Source organism: Phascolarctos cinereus, unplaced genomic scaffold (assembly GCF_003287225.1).
Source record: "Phascolarctos cinereus isolate Bilbo 61053 unplaced genomic scaffold, phaCin_HiC Scaffold_4;HRSCAF=312, whole genome shotgun sequence".
Classification (NCBI taxonomy): Eukaryota; Metazoa; Chordata; class Mammalia; order Diprotodontia; family Phascolarctidae; genus Phascolarctos; species Phascolarctos cinereus.
In genome coordinates, this window is record NW_027555847.1 from 575360496 (window position 1) to 575382772 (window position 22277).

The 22277-nt window shown below is 35.9% G+C and overlaps 1 protein-coding gene across 7 annotated transcripts in view; it reads right to left on the reverse strand.

Moving 5' to 3' along the window:
* Window positions 1-22277, reverse strand: part of GMDS (GDP-mannose 4,6-dehydratase) — a 785826-nt gene that overhangs the window by 292807 nt on the left and 470742 nt on the right. The window contains exons 8-9 of one of the 7 annotated variants that reach the window (XM_020970088.2): window positions 13263-13352; window positions 9828-10109 (exon numbers count right to left, since the gene is read on the reverse strand). The exons of the other annotated variants lie outside the window; for them this stretch is intronic. Coding sequence (XP_020825747.1) covers window positions 10026-10109; window positions 13263-13352 — 174 coding nt within the window. The 3' untranslated portion in view covers window positions 9828-10025. Of the gene's footprint in view, window positions 1-9827; window positions 10110-13262; window positions 13353-22277 lie in introns of those variants that run through there. 7 annotated transcript variants of the gene reach the window in all.

The following is a 22277-nucleotide window of genomic DNA, read 5'->3' on the forward strand; positions in this document are numbered from 1 at the left end:
TTTTGAGAAACTCTTCAGGAGTTTCTGTCTTGGTCATCTCAAGGAGCACAGAATTCCTTTTTTGTTTGCTTACTTACTTTTGTTTATAATATTTTAAGAAATCATTAAATGAATTTTTTCAGACATACTAGAACAAGAGAGCATTGTGAAAACAGAATCTACCAGTCAACTCTTGAAAGAAATCTCCAAATCCCAGAAAACCCAGAACTCCCAGGAATGTCACTGCCAAAATCCAGAGCTTTCAGATAAAAGAAAAAAATACTGAAATCAGCTAGAAAGAAAGAATTTAAATATCACCAAACTATAGTCAGGATCACACAAGATTTAGCAGCTATCATGTAAGGCAGTGGAGAACATGGAATGAGGTGTCCGAAAAGAAAAAGGAAAAACAAAAAGGTAAAAGATTGGTAAACATAACAAAAAAAAATTAAAAAAAAATCGAAGATATTTGAGAAAATTCACATCGAGGAATTTTTTGGGAGGGGTTAGGCAATGGGGTTAAGTGGCTTGCCCAGGGTCACAAAGCTAGTAAGTGTTATGTGTCTGAGGCCATATTTGAACTCAGGTCCTCCTGAATTCTGGGCTGGTCCCCTATCCACTGCGCCACCTAGTTGCCCCACATTGAGGCATTGTTGATGGACTTATTAATAAATACAAACATTTTGGGGAAGCAATTTGGAATTTAAAAATTTATTACACACTGCATGTGCCATTTGACCCAGCTATTACACATTGGTAGGCCTATACCCAAAAGAGATAAAAGTAATAGGAAAAGGTACTACATATACAGAAATACTTCTAGCACTGTTTTAGTAGTGGCCAAAAATTAAAACCTAAAGGGATGTCCATCATTTGAGGAAATAGTTGATTAAATTGTGATATATGAATATGATGGAATCTTAGTATACTATAAGAAATAGGAAGTAAATTATTTCAAAGAGACATGGGAAGACTTGTATGAACTGATGTAGAATGAAGAAAAACCAGAAGAAAAATGTATACTATAACATAAATATTATAAAAATGAACAAGTTTGAGGACTTTATAAACTGAGGAAGAATTAACTCAGCAGAACAAGAACAATTTGTAAAATGAAAACACTGTAAATACAAACATTTTGAAAGTTATAAGAAATATAATCAATGAAATGACCAGTCATGATTTGAGAGAACTGATAAGAAAACATGCCATTCACTCCCTTATAGAGAGGTGATCGATTTTGGATGCAGAATGAGTGTGTGTGTGTGTGTGTGTGTGTAAACAGCCAAGAGTAACAGATTTCTGTTAATTAAAAAAAAACAAAATATTGAGGTTGGGGGGCTACAGGTATGGAATGTTGCATACACTTTCAAATAAGATTGTTATATTCTTAGTTTTACCTAAAATATTCAAAAACAGGGGGTGATAACTTTAATTCTTTCTTCTGCTCACTGAAGAAATAAATTCTATAGGATTTGAATAGATGTTCTTTTATGTGTATGTGCCATTCCTACAGATAAAGCATTTGGCCATACTCTACAGCCATGATTTCCTGAGTTTAAAGAGAATTGCTAGGGATACAATGTAGCTAAAGACTGAAATCAAATCCAACAATCACCATGTCTATAGGCAAGTCTAATACGAGCTTTGTCTAAATACATTGGAGCCTTTCTCGGAAGTTATCCTAGGAGTCCATAAGGTGAAAACATCATTTAAGTGAGACCATTATGGTATTTGAGTCGCTAAACCTTTATAGGTAAGGACCAGGATGGATAGGTCTTATGAAGTATGTTTTAAATTAATAGCACTTCATTATACTGTAAAGGATAGAAATAAGCTTGATCTGAGTTCTTTTATATTACAAATACCTGTTAGTGATAAGGATGAATGAAATGCAAATTAAAGGAGGAAAATGCTACATTTCAATATACCAAGTATTGCTGGGTTAGATGTACTTTGATCTGTGTATTTGTCTAAGGGATGAAGGAAATGTCCACCTTAAAGTGTGCAAAAGACAGATGCTTTTCTATGAATAATGGTTAAAATCAAAGGTCCCAACTTTAGTGGTTGGCCATGAATGTAATTGGCCAATGAGAAGGCCAAGAGGAGATATGTTGAGCTGTTGAATCATTTTTTCAGTCATATCTGACTCTTTGTAACCCTATTTGGGGTTTCCTTGGCAAAGACAATGGACTACTTTGTCATGTCCTCCTAATTTACAGTTGAGAAAGCTGAGGCAAACCAGCTTAAATGACTCGCCCAGGATCACAAAGATAATACGTATCTGAAGTCAGATTTGAATTCAGGAAGATGAGTCTTCCTGACTCACTCTATCCACTATGCCACCTAGCTGCTGCTAAAGGAGTTATGAATGGACAATGAAGTGGATTACAATCTCATCCATAAAAATATTAAATGTTTGTGGGATTGGCATGCTTCTGTAGAGTAGTGGATGCTGTCTTTAATTATGTTCATGAGTGATGATGTAGTATACACTTGGTCAGGGGGTTTCCACAAACTGGAGGACAAAGAGACCTATAAAATAGGAATAAAAATAGCACATACCTCACAAAGTTGTTGTGAGGATCAAGATAGATCAGCTATGTAAACTGCTTTGCAAACCTAGAGATACTATATAAATGTTAACTATCATCTTTTGCTGCTGCTACTCTTCTTCCCTTCACTTCCCTCTCCTTACAAAACTGTTCCCAATGGCACTTCTACACTCTACACAACTGGGCAAATAGCCAATCAACAAATTATTGGTAAGCCCCTACTATGTGCTATTCCACTAAGTGGTGGGAATACAAAGACCAAAATGAAATGATCTCTGCTTTCAGTCACATAAAGCATAGGGACTATACACAGGTAAAATTTTAAAGTATCTTGTGAGACAATAAACACTTCCTATGAAGGCTCCTATTCGGACTTACATGGGTTTTCCTGTGTATCTTCTGTGTTAGTAATCATACAGACTAATTTTAAACCTTCTACTCCCATTAGTTAATGAGAACTCTACTCTTATATAGTGTGTATTCTATTTTTACCAGTATCACATATAGATAGGAATATTTAACTCTCTATTCTGCATAGTATTAGGGCCACTATAAATGCTCAATATATGTTCAATAATAACTAAATTTATTAAGGATCTACTATGTGCCAGGCACTGGGCTAAGTGCTGGGGATACAAAGAAAGGTTAAAAAAACAAACCAACCATTCCCAATTCTCAAGAAGCTCACAGTACTGGGGAGAAAATGTACAAACAAATATGTCAAAACAAAACACACATATATAACATACAAATCCATGTGTCTATAAAAGAGAAATTGGAGATAACAGAGGGAAGACACTGGCCCTAAGGAGAATATGCAAGGTTTCTTATAGAAGGTAGGATTTTATATGAGATTTGAAGGAATCCTGGGAACCCAGAAGAGGGAGATGAGGAAAGATCACAGTATCTGCCAGCTACAAATATCAGACAATAAACATATTCTGGCACATGACAAAAAGACTGTCCTTCAATTTTTTTTTTTAAAGGAGGTAAGAGAACTTTTGGAACATACATAGATCAGATAACATCGATCCAGATGACATGTATACTATGGTATAAATGGAACTGATTAATGCATTTATGAAACCAAAGGGAATGAAATAGTAGGAATGTGACATTGTTGCTATAAAATATTTTGCTCAGGTTCTGAAAATTAATTGAAATAACCTTGAGGGTAAGCATGGTTCTCTGAATTATAAAACACTGGTTCTTTTATAGCATTTCATTTCATAACAGGGAGGGAGGATGATAAAAGAATGGAATAAATTTAGGTATTACTCTATTTCATCAAAAGATAACGTTGCCCTTTGGTCTCTTCAAGATCGCACTGGGTGGTGCTCTCTAAAAAAAAATCTTCCCCAGTTGTTTGCCATTAAACTGGTCATCTGAGATTATTTCTAATTTCCCTTCAGAGGTTTGAGTTCTTTATATGGATTAATAATTCTACCACTGCGCCAAGTTAACCATGCTGACCCCTTGATTCTTTTAGCTAAGTTTATTTTGAGAGTTGGAAACCTCTATGGGATTCTGGAATGAGTACCTTCTAATGGTACAATACATCATTTCATAATTTTGCCTCTATCTGCAAGATCAAGGATTAGGAAGATACTAAGCCTACATAATGCCTCAGTTTCCTCATCTGTAATACGATGATAATAATAGTACCTACCTCCCAATGTTGTTTTAAGAAAAATGAGTTAATATTTGCAAGCTCTTTTGTAACTTTAATGTGCCACATAAATCCTGGCTATTATTTGTATGTTGTTGCCTCCATTAGACTATGGAGAACAGCCACTGTCTTTTGCTTTTCCATCTAAATTTTATATCATTTAGGAGAAATGTCCCTAAATGATCAATTTCTAATTCTTTTAAAAAATTTATTAATTTATTTTGATTTATCAACAATCACTTCCATATTCTTTTGAGTTGAAAATTTTTCTCCCCCTTCCTCCCCCCCAACCTTCCCCAAGATGGCACACAATCTGAAATAGGCTTTACATTTACATTCCTATTAAACTTATTTTCACATTAGTGAAGTTGTAAGGAAAAATTAAAACCAATAGGAGGAACCATCAGAAAGATGAAACAAAACTCAACAGAAGGTAAAAATAAGTGATAGCAATTCAACTTCCACAGTTCTTTCTTTGGCTGTGGACAGCATTTTCCATCACAAGGCCTCTGGAGATGTCTTAGATCCTTGTAATGCTGAGAAGGGTTCAGTTTCACAACAGTAGTCATCACATAACGTGGCTGTTGTTGTGTACAAAGTCCTCTTGGTTCTGCTCACTTCACTCAGCATCAGACCATATAAGTCTTTCCAGGTTTTTCTGAAGTCAGCCTGTTCATCATTTCTTACAGCACAATAGTATTCCATTACATTCATATACCACAACTTGCTCAGCCATTCCCCAATTGACGGGCATCCTCTCAATTTCCAATTCTTTGCCACCACAAAAAGTGCTCCTATGAATATTTTTGTACATGTGGGTCCTTTTCCCATTTATATGATCTCTTTGGGATATAGCCCTAGAAGTGCTATTGCTGGATCAAAGGGTATGCACATTTTTTTAGCCCTTTGGGCATAGTTCCACAATTTCTAATTCTTAAAGAATACTTGGTTACTACTATAAGATCCAGTTAAGGTTTATGCATAGTATTTAAAAAAAAACACATGCCCTTATTGATTTAGAAGCTCCTGTTTGTGGAACAGAAGCATCATGGATACAGTGGAAAGAACTCTGAACTTGGAGTCAGTGAATCAAAGTTCAAATATTGCTTCTCTGACTTGTGACATGTGTGACCTTGGGTAAATTACTTCACTTTTCTGAGTTTCAGTGGCTTCATCTGCAAAAAGAGAGGCATAGACTAATCCTTCACACTAAAAATCTATGATCTTCTATGAAAAGCTATTTGTAGATTTAAACAGTATAGCTGACCTAATAAATGGAAGTTTACATGGAATAGGAAACTTTGGACATGTTGCTTTCTAGTAGAAAATATTATTTATTTGGGTGTCAAGGCAACAACTAATTTAAGAAATCCATTATCTGAATCAACAAGAGATTTGTCAACCATGGGTTCATGTCCACTTTTGAAGTCATTAAGAGATTAATTAGGTGACTCTGGACCAGCACTGGACCTGCAGTTGAGAAAACTTGAGCTCAAATCCAGTCTTGGACACTTGCTATATTAATTGCTATTAAGTGACTTCCTAAGCAAGTTGACCTCAGGTTGCTTATCTGTAAAATGAAGATAATAATAATAATAATAATAATAATGATAACATTGTATACTTTTTAAAGAGTCTCTTGAACAGTAAATTAAATCAGTAAATACTTAAAGAAATTAATTCAGATGGCTCATTAGAAGGACAAAGATTGAAGCTGAGGCTTAAAAACTTTGGTCACATGATGAAAAAACAGGACTCATTGGAAAAGGCCCTGATGTTGGGAAAGATTAAAGGCAAAAGGAGAAGGGTACAGCAGCAGATGAGATGGAAACATAGTGTCATGGAAGCAACAAACATGAGCTTGCACAGACTTTGGGAGATAGTAGAGGACAGAAGGGCCTGGTGTGCTCTGGTCCATGGGGTCACAAAGAGTGACCTGCATAATAACATACAATATTATTATATATAGTATTACATAATATACCTACATAATAATAATGACAAAAACAGTATAACAACTAGCCATTTATATAACACCTACTATGTGCCCTGCACTGTGCTAAGTGCTTTACAAATATTGTCTCATTTTATTCTTAAATAAACCCTGGGAAGTAGGTTTTATTATTATTTGCATTTTACAGTTCAGGACAGTCAGGCAAACAGTAGTTAAGTGAGTTGCCCAGGGTCACATAGTTAGTGTCTGAGGTCAAATTTGAACTCAGGTCTTCCTGACTCTAGGCTCAGGGCTTTATCCACTATGCAACTTAGCTGTCTAACTATATTCCAGGGTTGTTATGAGGATCAAATGATGTAATTGTACAATTCTTTGCAAAGTTTAAAGCTCCATATAAGTGCTACCTATTATATTATTATTGATTAACAATTGAGTAACTAAGAAGCAACTTGTTTCCTCAACAAGGACAAGAAAAAGAAAATGGACAGAAATTCTCTTTTAGGACCAAAACCATTTCTTAGCCCCTTTCTCTAATCTGTAAGGAAACCCAGCAACAACAAATGAGATACTAATTTGAACCTGGGATGAAGATGCACTACATTAACAATAATCTGACTTACAGAGGCATTTGCGGAGTAGAATAGAGAGAACTGGCCTTGTAGCCAGTTCAAATCCTGCCTCTTGGGAAAGTTATTTAACCTATCAGCGCTCTAAGCAACACTCTGACTCTTAAGTTGCAGAGATAGTACTTAACTTTATTGACAGAGTGAATTTCCCCATCTGGAAGTTCCCTATACAAAAAAATTACAAGTCAAGACCCTATCCCTGTCCTGTTTGAAAAAATGGTTTATAGTGTTTTCCCAAGTATTGAAAAATCACTGAAATAAATCTTTTAGGAAGAAATACTATACTACAAAGCTAAGTAGAAAACTTAAATTCTTGCATTAGAAAAAGAAACAGAGAAAATTCTCAATTCCATTCTGACATTTTGAGTTATTTCTATGTTTGTCCATTTCAAAAAAGTTAATGCTTTTCAACCAAACCTAGAAAACAATTTACCAAAAGAATTTAATCTTGCTAGCATTTTTCCAAATGATCACTTTGACAGAAATGGAAAGCAAGAAATTCTCTGGAGATAGGGCAAATGACCTGCTTCATTTTGCCAGTAGAGAAACAACTTGTTTCCAAAATAGTGCCATGGAGGATAGATATTCAGTCACAGTCATCATTAAATGGTTTCCTGGTTGGATAGAAAATCATTAGTGTGATTTTAGGCATTTAATGGGTACACTAGGTCCTTCTAAATCATCTCCATAGTCCTCATTTGACTACATGGCATTCAGCGGTATGCATATTCTGAATGCAAGGCATCATTAAGTACCTCTTTGTACTTTTTTTTTTTGGTACAATGTTGTGGCCACTAGCCAAGGGCGAAAGGGAGTAGGTACCATGTGTCACTTAGAGGTATTAATCCCAAAGGCAGCTTTTAGGGGAATATGATTCTATATTATGCACACAGACACTGAGGAATACCATGTCACTCTGAAGATAATCAAGAGAAAGCTTTTTAAAATTTGGCTTTCTGAGGATCCACCTGCATCTGAACAAAGACTTTCCCACCCTTCTTAGGTTTTCAGTGATGTCTTGAAAGCTCTGTGCACACCTGTAGGGATTATTTATATGAAGAGCTGGAGTCCATTTACAGGTTATTTACCAGGGCAAGTAGGACAGTAAAATGAAATTGTTCTACAATTTTCAAGACTGTAAGCTGAAGAAAATCTTTACTATGCATAATGTAATCTTTTAAACCCTGGAATTAAGTGAGCTTATTTTTCATACTTCTCTGGCAAGTTATACACTCATAATTTTATCTCGGTGCGTGCATGTTTGTATATGCAACAAGATTGAAGAAATACCTTCCTAATTTTAATAGTTCATAAATAATAGAAAAGGTTTGAGGTTGTGGGTGGAGATGAGGGTATGAATAGACTTATTTTGACTTGAAACAGTATTTGATTCCACTGAGAGTTATTCAAAGGTGACCTGTTAACATAAGCAGTAAAAGATAGTACTAAAAAAGAGAGGAAGGTGGAAGAGTCCAGGTGAGGCTGAGACCTGTGACATAGTGGTCTGGAAAAGAAAAAATCTGCCACTAAACTGTTGGCTTGAATGTCTATATAATTAGTAAAAAAACAAATGGCAAATTGAGGTCCTCACATTTGGGAAAACACAGATGCTAACGCCTGCTCAGGCAGAAATTAACTTTTTTCTTGGAATTAAATTGTGCCTGCAATATGTCTGACAAACCTCAGAGAAAACTTTCATAGTGCAAGTATGACATGTAAAATGAACCTTATCATGCTTTGGCCCTTACAGCTGCAATCCAAATCACACATTTATCCAGTAAAGTGTTTGGGCCACACAAGGAAGGAAGTTTTCAGCTACTGAAGATCATTAGCGGTGAGTGAAACCACTGTCAGCTTCTTGGGATTGGTCTCTGAGCACTCATACAAAGGACGGAAAATGTTGGCGCCACTGGATCTCTGCCTAGCTCACCCCTACAGCTGAATATATGAAAAGCTGAGCCTTTATAATGAACATACTGCAAGGAGACAAAGGGTGGTATGAACCCTCAAGTACATTAATCAGCAAGGGGACAGGCTACATGTCATCTCCTACTGAGCTTCATGGCCAAAGCTGGAAGAGAAGGGGAGGCATCAGAATAACATTAGAAGCATCAAGTGTCCTCCCTTCCTAGTGCATGGGAAGCTCATCTAAGAGGTGTCAGGATAAAACATGAGAACTGCACTTGTATTCAGAGACAAGGAGGAGTGATTCACTATATCATGGCACAAGTATGGAAGGAGGAGGTTGTAATAAAAACTTTATAAGGTGAGATCTAAATCCTGAATGCAACACACAATTACAAAAACCTCTTTTTTGCCTTTTCTTCCTTTTCCTTCTCCTCCCCTTCCTGAGAGAGCATAGCAAGACTGTAATTAAACCGTAAATTACTTAACACAAGGAGACATATGCTTAGATTAATGACAAATCTTTATGTAGCAAAAAAATCCACACCCCACACATACTTTGGATGACCTGTTTCTTTCAGCAAAGTTCTAAAACTCAAACCAAGAAAACAATAGTTTTAATTTTCTTTTTTGCTTCAGATGGATGAGTTCTGGATAGCAAAATGTTCATTATTCAACAAAAAGGATAATTTATGGAGATGGAAATGAAGATAAGACAACATTGCCCATTAGACAAAGTCAATTAAGAGGTTTATATCCCAACTATAATGTCTTGAAATATCTTCATAGGAAATGTTTCCATTAAAAAAAAATACATGCATTCCAATACTTAGCAGAATAACACCAGTTTTACTCATTTAAAAATAAAAAATGTCTTTATACACATAATAGATTTAACATAGCAAGTTTATTTCTAAAAGAAATTTACAGGACATTGTAATAAAACTTTTATTAAGGATATTCTTTTAGAATCTACTAGTGGAAATCTAGCAAAGGAAAAATAATGACAAGTAGATAAAAGTATTTGTTATGTTTTCAATTACACTGATCAATGGAATTGTTTTTTCAATTAGGATCAAACTGAAAGATGTTGTTCTACATTCTTTCATTTCTACTCTTTAAAGTAAATATTCCATTTAAAATTTTCTCAGTAGTGAAAAGAGTAGCCAAGCTATTTTAAGACACATTTCCATTTGGCACGACAGACATGGACCAGCAAAGTTGCATTTCCCTGAGCAATTGCTCTGAAGGTCTCAAGGGCTACAGGAGGTTACCTAATGTCAGGGGGCACCATGATAGATCTTCTGTCAGTCTGTTCCAGTTGGGATCCATCTTTTTTAGTACATGACAACTATGTGGAGAGTACTCAGATTACTATTCTCCCTCATTGGTTTAAAAAACAAACAAACTTCTTTACACTCCTGTGTAAGACAAAATTAAAAATAACTTAGTTTTTGGCTAGTATTTCTCAGCACAGTAACTGTCTCTATCCAACACAAATGTGTAATTCACCAGATACTTCTTTTTTTAATGGAGGGTTGGTAAAACAGTAACATCACACAAAACTATCCAATAAGCAATCCCCCAAACAGTCCAACATAAATCATTTTAGGAAGAGTATTCATAGACTTTTAAATTCCTGTTTCATTCAGTTTCATGGCCCCCTGTGAGAAAATTTAGTCACGTGCGTTTGATTCTTGGCACAGGGAATTATTTGATTTCAAAAGGAAGCCTGAAAGACAATCAGGCACAGCACTCATGCCCTGAGCTTCTCATCTCCGTATTTTATTAGGTTTCTAATAGGAAGCTGACCTCTTCTACACCAAGCACTTTGAATATATATAAGAAAAAGCTATGTCTGGGCAAAATAATGTTAGTCATTAGAAAGAAGCTACATTTTTGCGAAAAAGTAATTATACCTTGCTTTTTCTCCCTTTTCCATATTCAAACATGATTTGAACATGCTTTTTAAGTTTCCAGTGATTTTCTTTATAATATTTATAAGCCACTGACATCATATATCAGAAATCAAAACAAAAGCTCAGATGGTACCACAATTATCTATTAGGATGCTTTATAATCTGTCAAAAAACCCCCGATAATTCTGTAAGAATCAGCTAGTGGTCAGACTGGGAAGGAAAAGGCCAATTACAGTACTTGAGTGAAAATAATCAAAGAGTTCAAAATGAGAATCAAAGACTCTAAAAACACTAAATTTGGTCAGTGAACTCTCTCTCTCTCTCTCTCACTGTGTGTGTGTGTGTGTGTGTGTGTGTGTGTGTGTGTGTGTCTGTCTGTCTGTCTGTCTGTCTGTCTCCCTCTCTCTGTTGTCTGGCAGAATTTATAGTACACTTTAAACATCCAATTTATTTTACCCATTAAAAGGCAGGGAGGATAGTACAGTACAAAATTTTAAACTTCAACTTGGCACCAAGAATAAAATGCAAGTTTATTATTCCCTGAGTTTGATAGAAATTAAATCCTTAGTTGATCTGACAGACTCATTCTTTGTGGGAAGAAGATTACTCACATTATGCTCAATGGCAGAAATTAATACTCTAAATTGATTAATAATAATAAGATAGGAGAAAATGTAACTGAGCACATAAAGTTTTTAGCTCTTGTTCAGAGGTAGTCAGGGCAGTGAAGTGAAAGAAGCTCTCAAATGGAAATGTAGAGACCTGGTCCTACTCTTAACTCTGTCATTTTCACACCTCCAAGGCTCAAATGAGGGAAATGAACTGGATGATCTCTCAGGTTCTTTCTCATTCAAAACTGAATGAGTCAAGCATCTCAGATTGCAGAAGGAACAAGGGACCGGGCCCATTCAACTTGCTTAGCCCAGCACATAGTGCTTTGGATGACGATGGAACTTAAAGATGTGAGTTAGTGGATTTAATCTAAAGAATTTATTTGTATCCTGAAAAGGAGTGGGATATAAATTTAATATTTAAGAAAATAAAGGATTTTACACATTATTTGAATTTGTGGCAGTTAGGAGGTACTGTTTGGATAGAGTGCTAGGCCTGCAGTCCAGAAGACCAGAGACCAAATCCATTCTCAGACATATACTAGCTGCTGACCCCTTCACAAGTCACTTAACCACTGACACAAAATTTCCTCAACTGTAAAATAGGGATAATAAAAGAACCTATTTCAGAGGCTTGGTGTGAGGATCAAATACTATTTGTAAAGCATATAGCATCATGAATGACACACAGCAGGCATTCAAAAAAAAATACTCATTTCTTTCCCTTCACCACTCCCTACTTTTCACATTATGCAATATACTACATAACCTTAAAGATTTCAAGGTATGACTGCTTCTGAGGTCAAAAGGAATGCCACTGAGAAAAATCCAGACAGGATATACAAAAGTAAAATGAGATTGCCAGAAGATGATTGATATTCAGGATTTGCTTTGCAAGCCTGTTCGCTACTCTTATAATCTATAAAGAACTAGGAGTGAAGTTAAATAATTATAGATTAGAGATGAGGTGTCAAATGTGTAGCCTGTGGGTCACATGTGGCCCACAACACTTAGTGCAGAATAAATATATAATTATAAAATAGGGATAATAAAAGCACCTATCGTTTTGAGGACCAATTGAGGAATACATGTGAAGCACTTTGCAAACCTTAAAGCTCTATATTAATGTATTTTAAATATATTATTAAAATCTCATTGGTAAATATTTAACAAAATAAAAAATAGATAAAAATGGATAATATTGCATTTTAAAACTAGGTCAACATGTGGCCTGCAGGGACCTTATGTACAGTTTACTGGCCCCCATTCCTCTGAGTGTGACGCCATTGGATCTAACCAATCTAATCTGAATTTAAAAAGTTCTCCTGTTTTATGTGGTTATGAATGTACCCTTTGGTAAACTGCTTTTAGTATTGTTTACGTTATCCAGAGGAACTTAAGATGGAGCTAAAGTTGGAAGTGACCTCAAGATTCCTCTAGTCTAACTCCCTCATTTTACAGATGAGGAAACTCAGACCCCAGCTGACCTCCACCACCTCCACCTCCACCTCAACCACCACCACCACAGTTAACATTTATACAGTGCTTTAAGGCTTACAAAGTACTTTATATATATTACTCACAATAACCATGTGGAATAAGTGTTATTATTATCCTGATTTTAAAAATGAGTAAATTGAAGCTGATAGAGGTTAAGTGACTTGTCTAGGGTTACACAGCTAATAAGTGTATGAGGCAGGATTTGCACTCAGGTAGGATATCCTGACTCCAAGTTCTGTGCTGAGATTCGCCATGTAGCTACCTGTTCAGTTGTCAAGTGACTGGCCCATGGCCCTAGAGGTTTTAAGCGTTTGATATATGATTCTAATCCAGGGCTTCTGACTCAGAATCAATGCTCTTTTCAGTATCACAATGCTTCCACTTTAAATTTTTTTTGTTGTTGTTGCTGGCTAGAGATGAGGCAAAAATTCAACAGTTTTAATGAATCTGTAAGGTATTCTGAGAATTCCAGCTAATTCTGCCTCCTTCCCCAAATTAATAATTAAGTTTAAAAAAAGTCAAGGAAAATGAAAAGAATCCTTACTTCTAACTCCAGTAGAAAAATCAAATTGAAAGAATGCTCATAATCTTTCTGTATGCAGAAAAATACTCTCTTATTGTTATGGAGCTGCCCCTAAAAGTGAGGAGAAAGAGTGGGTGAGGGTGGTCATTAAACTGATTGTATAAACTCGTGTTTCTTCACTGATTTTGTAGATTTTTACCTTTTCCCCCCATAAATTTCTATTGGCTATCCTTGTAAACCTCTCATTCCCGCTGCAGCTAAACTTTCATTCAGAATAGAAGACACCTGAATTACATAAATCTCTAACACAAAGTAACATTTTCTGTGCACAGTAAAAGCCTTGGTGACAAAGGTAATGAAGAAGAATAGCTTAAACAAAATGCTTTAATGAGATCCAGCTGCTGCTCCATCTCACTTGCTGATAAGACTTTGTGCTAATCTTACAATAGAGACAGTTTGGGAAAAGGTTAAAATTCAAATGCAGGAAGTAAAACTCTTTATATTTCATTGGCTCAATTTCCTTTTACCCTGCAATCATTTTCTTACAAAATTTAATTTTCAAAAGGTTCAGCTTATGTCACTAACCTTTAAAAAGGAAAATAATATTTAAATTGAATATTAAAGGGCAGAAGTATTGTTTTTTGGGGGGAAAGCCTGCCGATCTATTTGTGTTTGCTCATTTTTTCCCCTTAAATCATCAAAAATTGGATGATAGTAACTTTGAGATACATTAGAATTATAAATAGTTATAGCAACTTCTGACAATCATAGAAATTTTCTATAGGAACTTTAGGAATATCATAGGAATTTCTTTAATATCCTTCATCTTTGGATGTCAGCATTCTTTAAGAGTACTAATTATTTTTTCCATTGTGGATTACATCTATGTTTTCAGATCAAGAGAGATAAGGGAAGGAATGCTTCATAACTAAATTCATATTAACAATTAAGGTTTAAAACATTTAATTGAGTAGTTTCATTACTATCCATTTCAAAGATGTCTCATTTTCATTTTTCAAAATGTAAAGGAAAACTTAAATAGATAACTTGGTAAAGGATTAAATTTTGCCAAAGTCATCCTGGCAGGTACTAAAATATAATTGATGTTTATGACTCTGCCCTTCCCTCAAAGGGATACCAGTAATTTCTCATTAACATAATAGGAAGTTCCACTAAAGTTATAAAAACATACTCCTTGAAGAAAGAAAACCCTCAAAGGAACTTCATAATATAAACTGGTTAAATTTTACTCAAGAATCTCTCTTCAAGACAAAGTGATCTTCTCTCAGACTCCCCAATTTTTACTTGCCTATACTACTGTTCTAAGAATTGCTGAAAGTGCTGATCATCATAGTAGAGTTCAAATATTAATGCCTCCCTCCTTTATGTGAGTGTAATGTCATTAACATCTCCTTAGAGGATCATGGGAAATTCTCCCTAGGAAATTTTCACATCCTCAGTGGGAGAAATAAATACATGATTGCTTTATAGAAATAATCTGTACATCTGAAAGGTGAAGGCACTGTTGGACTTAATCATGCAGAAGCCAAAGAGTTAAAACCAAGGAACTATATTCTTGCAGGCTGATGAAACCTTCCTGTTGGGAGTTCCTTTCAGAGTGAGTGGGAAAGGAACAGTATTAATAGCTATTGCTATGCTGCACTTTCCCACAGGTCTGGACAGGATCTCAAGATCAGCATTTGCCTCTCAGAAAGGAAGACCTGCATCGAGAGCAGACACTGGAAACTCTGGGCCTCACAGGGAGGAAATGGAGGACCTGGGAGACAAAATTCAGGCTGTCCCACACGCTTCAGCTGACCACAGAGGGCTCTGAAAGGTCTGACAAAGAAACCCTACCCCTCCCTTTTTGTTTAAGGGCAAAAGGCATATTGAGGTCAGTGGCAGGTACCTGTCTCTCGACTTTTATGCTGCTCATACAAAACCTCCCACATGTTGAACCCAAAGGAATGTTCCATCCTGGCAGGAAGTCTCCAGATACAGGAAAAGCTAATAAAAAAAAAAGGGGGGAGGAGGTTTTCACCCACTCCTCTAACCTCAGCTCTTACTTGCCCCTCTGATATCTCACCTTACAAATTTGTAAATGAACTTATTACAGGCCATCATGCATTTTTTTTTCTACAACTACAAAAATGAGTAGTTTCAAATCTGAGGCTATTAATCCACTCAGTCTGATATGTCCCTGAATTTTGGGAAGTCTATTGGGAAACAAACACATTTCCTAAATAGCATGTTTAATAAGTCAAAATCTCTTCCCCACTAGCATTGTTGAAAATGTTTTCTGATGATTTCACTGATTTTCACAATTATCCACAGAAAATGTGACTGCACCAAGGAGTTCTACCAGTATAAATTTAGGTGTTAGTACTGGCATTGTTTCCTCAAGCTGCTTTGATTATTTTTTCTACTGAAAGCTATCTCTGTAAAATCTCGGGTAAGCCAGACAGAACATAGCTGTGGAATTCAAATACCAAGAACAGAACAAATACTGTAGTAACTGATCTATAAAAGTTTCTTGATTCTCTAAGTCCAAAGATGAAGATATGGAGAAACGGAACAATCTTTTTTTCTGCCTATTTTTTCAATGGTTTCTTTAGAAAAGGTGGAAGGCCACAGCTATTTTTCTTGACTTCTCTTTGAAAGCAGCATTCCACGTGTGATTTACTTAATATAGCCCTATAAATCAGCTAATGCAACAATAATCTCCAGATCTGCATGTAAACATGGCTATTAAAGATATTATGATGACTGTGTTTGCTTAATGCTATATGATAGAGCTCATCTTTAGGTATGTAGCTTTCACTCAAGGTAAGAAGCTTACCAAGCAATTATTATATATACACGTGGGAAAAGGATAGTGGGAGTTATTAAGATATTGTGCTACTTCACAACAATAAAATTTTGAGTAAGAAAAAGCATTATTATACACATAATTTACTGCAGAAAATCTAATTAACTTCATTTCACAGTGGCCCATAACACTAGTGATCATTAATTGCAAAGAAATATTTAGCTCACAAAAAAAACCTCTCCAAAACACAAAAAACAAACAAAAATAATTCAACAACAAAGAATTGAACATATCTTTTGATTTCATTTCTTTAGGAGATTTAATCTGATAAAGCCCGGGGTATTTCTTTTAAAATGAAGATAGAAGAACTAAATATATATACCTAGTGGTGATAACATTTTGATTCATAAGATGTAGATTTGTTTAGTATTGTGATCTGTGAAAGTTAAGAAATCATTCTACCCATAACCATTACATTAAAAACTGTAAACTACCTACAATTACTAGCGTGATCCCTAACCTCTGAAAGGTGGTAATCCAGTATTGGTTGTTAGCTGTCAAATTTATTTCCCTTTGGTGAAATATAACCTGGATTTAATTACCAGTCATTCTTGATACTTTATGGAGCTGTGCTCAAGCACTGTGGCTTTGACATTTAACCCTTGACCCTTAAATATTTACCAGCTTTTAAACTGGTTGTGTACAATTATCCCTTCAAGTATATCTTAGATCCATCATCTTGACCACTCCAACCAACCCCAAGTCAGATATACCATTTTAACTCATGATGTAATTTTCACTGAGATGGAAAATAGAACCATGCTGCCCCACAATGGGCTACCTCAAGCAGAGTTTAAAATGATTTACATATGCCTAAAGCTACCTGTTGAGTACGGTGGGCTATTTATTTGCACCATATTAATGTGGTACTATGAAATTAAAAGTAGCATTGCTTAGTAGTTAAACCTTAGCACAAGTTGGACATTAGTTATGCTGCTGGCTCTGTTACTGACTGAGTATGATAACTTGAGTGTGAGACACTGAGCCGACTCTGAAGCCCTTTTCAGAAAAAAAAAAAGCAATTTAATGCTCAATTAATAGTCATTGGAATTTTCTGAGAATTATTTTTTAAGATTCTGAGTAAAGACCTCAAATAACAAATATTCACAAGCATCCATTGTTAATGAGAGAAGCGTTACTATTCCTAATGTTAAAGAAACGGGTTTTAATGAAGAGAGGAAAAGTCTTTCCTAGAGATTTAGATTTTTAAGAGAATGAAGTCAATGATATAATAAGCCTAGAAAAAGTCCACATTGCCTCATTTGAATATATATAGCCAGGGATCACAATAGCATCCCACAACAACTTACCTTATAAAAACTCTCAAAACACATCAATAACACTTCATACAGAGTAGGGGATCAGTAAAAGTTTGTTGGAAAAAAAATACTGATATTAATATTGTGGTCATAATAACAAATTTCCCAAAAGAAGGCAAGTTTTCAAGGAAACTAAAAGAAGTTTATGCAAGTAGAAAGAAGAATTTGGCTGAGAGAAAGCACAGCCAGAAAAATGGAGGAATGTACCACTGAGAACCCCTCTTCCTGATCAGAGGGAATGAGAGAGACAAGAACAAGAGAAGTATTTGCTGCTGGTGGGGAGCCCATACGCTGAGTATAAATTAGGGCCAGATGCTCGTTTCTGGCTACTTTAAGAAATCAGTCTGGGTCAGCTGTATTTCCAAGTAGAACACTATGAGGAGACATTCAGCTTTGAAGCCCAGCTGATGTAGACGCTGGATTTCTGAAAGGAGCCAAAACCGGCATGTGAATCAGCTGGATTAAAAAAAAAAATCTGTATAAGGGTAATAATGTGTGGTCTTGAATAGTGCAATCTCAATAAATGGCTTTCAGGTTAGGCAAATGCTTCAACTTCATTTTGGCACTGACCCGATCTGGCAGCTAGTTATTATTTTATTCAATACAAGAGCACACTATTGCATAATTAGCCTCCATTGAATGCATAACTCACGTTAAAGGCAAATAAAGCAAACCTCATAATTTATGAGCCAAATTTATTTCATGTTCCCCTAAGGTTAATGCATAGGTGAAGCAGTTAGCATATAATTTGGGTATCAGGGATTTAAATAATTATATATTTTATCTTTCCCTGCAAAATTTTCAAGTTTTATTGAAACTTGAAATTTTAAATTCCTGCACAGCTGACAAAGACCACAACAACAGCTTGCAAAAAGAAACAAGAATAAGGCAGACAATGAAAAGACATTTAGGGAGCACAATATGTGAAATATCAGAGAAACGTATCCCATCCTTTTACTTTCAGCCATTATTATACCCTGAAATGTTCTTTTCATAATGCTAATCTTTGCTTTGGTTGGCTCAAAAGGTGAAATTTCTCGTGTAGAGGAATTTCACTAAGCACATTCATTCACTTGTAGTTATATGAAGTTGGAAAATAACCATAATCTAACTCTAATCACATGCCTCACCCCTACCCTACCCTACTGCTTTACCACCATTACTGTAGGCCTTGGCTGCCCTGCCTCTCTAGTCACTTACCTCTTCCAATTACCTTTCATACTGCTACCTTTCTAATCTTCCTAATTCATGCACAGGTCTGAGTATATTCATCAATTCTTGTTCTCAAAATCCTCCACTGACTATGAGAAAATTTTTAAAAAGAAAATTATATGTAGATATTTGGAAATGTTTGTTAGACAAACACCATTCAGGCAAATTCATCGTTCTGTAAAATAAAACCCCATAGTTTAGTATTTAAGGCACTTGGCAATCTGGCTCCAACATAACTTTTTAGCACTATTTTACATTATTCCTCTTTACATTCTTTAATACTCGGCCAGGTCACTGACCTTATCTTGATTCGTGAAGCCTTTACGAGCTTGTGGATGATGTACCTTTATTTGGAATGAACCATCTCTACATTTCTCCTTAGCTTTCTGTATATCACCAGGGTTTAATTTGGATGTATCAATCTCCATGAAAGTTTTCTTAACCTCCAGATAGAAGCAATTCCTCCCTGTTCAACTCTCTCACAGACACTGCATTCTAAGCTGTGGTATAGCTATCAGTGTGCAAGTTGTATTTCCCTTAAAGGTTGTAAACTCCAGGAGGATTATAATAATGATCACAGCTGACATTTATATAGCTCCTTAAGGTTTGCAAAAGCAGGAAGGACTAGGTCATTTTTTCTATGAACATAAGCTAACACAGTGCCTTGCAAATATAGGCAACTTAATAATTGTTTTTTGTTGTTTTTGAATTTACATGGGGCCTATGTATTTGGAAAATAACCAGGACACAGAAACAAAAATCCTGACAAACAATATCTTGAATGATTAGAGAAAAAATAATTTTTCATCAAAATATGCAAGGATTTTAATCTAAGAACACTCACAATTCACATTCTGCAGTTCTGCCATTCTGTTTTGCTTCAATTTATCACAGAGCAAAATTTCCCATTTTCTTAAGAGACACATGTAGAAAAGGGATTATTAACCTGAGGCCCATGAATGTGTTTCTTTTTAATATTTTGATAAATATATTTTTATTTAATTCATTTCCTTTGTAATTCAGTGCATCATATTTCATACATTTTTAGACACTATTCTGGGAAGTAGCTGATAAAACCAAAAAGTTAAAAATTCTGTCACAGAGTATATAATCAAACAGCTACTATCAGGCAACACTATTTTAGGCATTTTTGGTGGTTGTTCAGCTGTTTCAGTGGTGTCTGACTCTTCTTGATCCCATTTGGGGTTTTCTTGGCAAAGATAATGGAGTGGTTCACCATTTGCTTCTCCAGTTCATTTTAAAGATGAGAAACTGAGGCAAACAGGGTTAAGTGACTTGCCCAGGGTCACACAGCTAAGAGTCCGAGGCCAGATTTGAGCTTGTGAAGATAAGTCTTCCTGATTCCAAACCCAGAGCTCCACCCACTGTGCCACCTAGCAGACCTGTATGGTAGGCATTATGTTATCTATATAATTTGAGTTTTAAAAGTTTGCTGGACAATCTGTATTTAAATGCAATTGCTGGTATAACTTTACTAAAAACAAAGGTATCACATCATAAAATTAATTCAATAAATGAACAGAATCAGAGAGAAAAAACTGAAAGGAAAAAGAAAAACCAGTAAGAGGGAGCACAGTTTCACCAGTCCAACCATCTTTGCCTTGAATTATCTTTTTTTTTTCCTTTCTGATTTGGAATAAAGTTTGTAACAAGAAACCCTACACCCACAGCAAATAGCTGAAAACAAAATTAATTATATAATTACATTACTACACTCCATGTTTGAAAAATAAGCCAATCATACAATTTTAGACACATTTGAAATGATCTAGTCCAACTTCTCCATTTTACAGATGAGGAAAACAAAGCCAGACAGCCAGTAAATAAACATTTATAAAATACCTATTATGTTCCAGACACTATGTTAAACTTACAGGATACAAAGAAAGGTAAAAGACAGTCCCTTCTCTCAAGGAATTCATAATCTATTAAGAGAGACAACATGAAAACTATAGACAAAAAAATCTATGTATGGGATAAATTGGAAATAATCAAAAGATGAAAGACACTTGGATGGGAAAGGCTTCCTATGAAAGCTGTGATTTCAGCAGGGACTTTTAGAAGCCTGGGAAACCAGCAGATGGAGATGAAAAGGAAAAGCATTCCAGGTATGAGAATGCCCAGAGCAGAGAGATGAAGTTTCTCATTCCAGGAACAGCAAGAGAGTCAGTGTTAGTGGAATGAAGAGTTCGTGATTACTTTGGAGGGTGTTAAGGCTGAAGAAGAAGGGAAAGGCGGTAAGGGAGAGAAGAGTTTGAAAGACTCTGAATGCCAAAGGATTTTATATTTCATCTTGGAGGTGATAGAGAGCCACTGGAATTTACTGAGTAAAGGGGTGACCTGGTTGGACCTGTGTTTTTATTTAATTTGTTTCTTTATTTTTTTGGTTGGGCAATGGGGGTTAAGTGACTTGCCCAGGATCACATAGCTAGTAAGTGTTATGTGTCTGAGGCCTGATTTGAACTCAGATCCTCCTGAATCCAGGGCCAGTGCTCTATCTACTGTGCCACGTAGCTGCCCTGTTCAGGGCAGCTACGTGGACGATGGACTGAAGCGGGGAGACCAACTAGTAGGTTATTGCAATAGTCCAGGAATATAGTGATAAAGCCCTGAACTAGGTGGTGGTGTCAGGACACATTCGTGTACATGCAAGAAATGCTACAAAAGTAAAACTGACAGATCTTGGCAAAGAAGTGGATATAGGGGGATGGGGTTGAGAAAGTGCAAGGAATCAAGACTTGCCCAGGGTCACACAGTTTGTGAGTGCACAAGCAGCACTAGTATCTTAGGATCTAAGATCTTCAGCTGGAAAGGACTACAGTCAAAGGCCTTTTCTTTTCTTTTTTTCTCCTTCCTTCCTTCCTTCCTTCCTTCCTTCTTTCCTTCCTTCCTCCCTTCCTTCCTTCCTCCCTCTTTCTTTCTCTCTTTCTTTCTTTCTTTTTCTTTCTTTCTTTCTTTCTTTCTTTCTTTCTTTCTTTCTTTCTTTCTTTTTCTTTCTTTCTTTCTCTCTCTCTCTCTTTCTTTCTTTCTTTCTTTCCTTTCACTCTCTCTCTCCTTCTTTCTTCTTTCTTTCTCTCTTTCTTTCCTTTCACTCTCTCTCTCCTTCTTTCTTCTTTCTTTCTCTCTTTCCTTTCTTTCTTTCTTTCTTCCTTTCTTTCTTACTCAAGTGAGGAAACTGAAACCCAGGATGATTAAGTGGCCAAGTTATGACTTAGGTGTAGGTCCTCTAATTCTAGAGCCGATGGTGCCTCTTTTGTTGTTCTTACGTTGTTTCAGGCATGTCCAACTCTCCATGGCAAGGTTTGCTATTTCCTTATCCATTTTACAAATGAGAAACTGAGGCAAACAGAGTTAAGCGATTTGTCCAGGTACACAGCTCATAAGTATCTGAGGCTGAAATCTGAACTCAGGTCTTCCTGACTCTAGGCCTGGCACTCTATCCACTGCACCACCTAGCAGCCCCCATGATGCCATACTTAACTACTATAACTTTACCTTGACAGAAATCTGAGAAGGCTAATGGCGAAGTTCTTACACATTAGGGACAACCAATCTGTTGATCACAATTGGCTGACTGAAGAGCCTGGCTTGGTCACTCGTAGAACAGAGCCATTA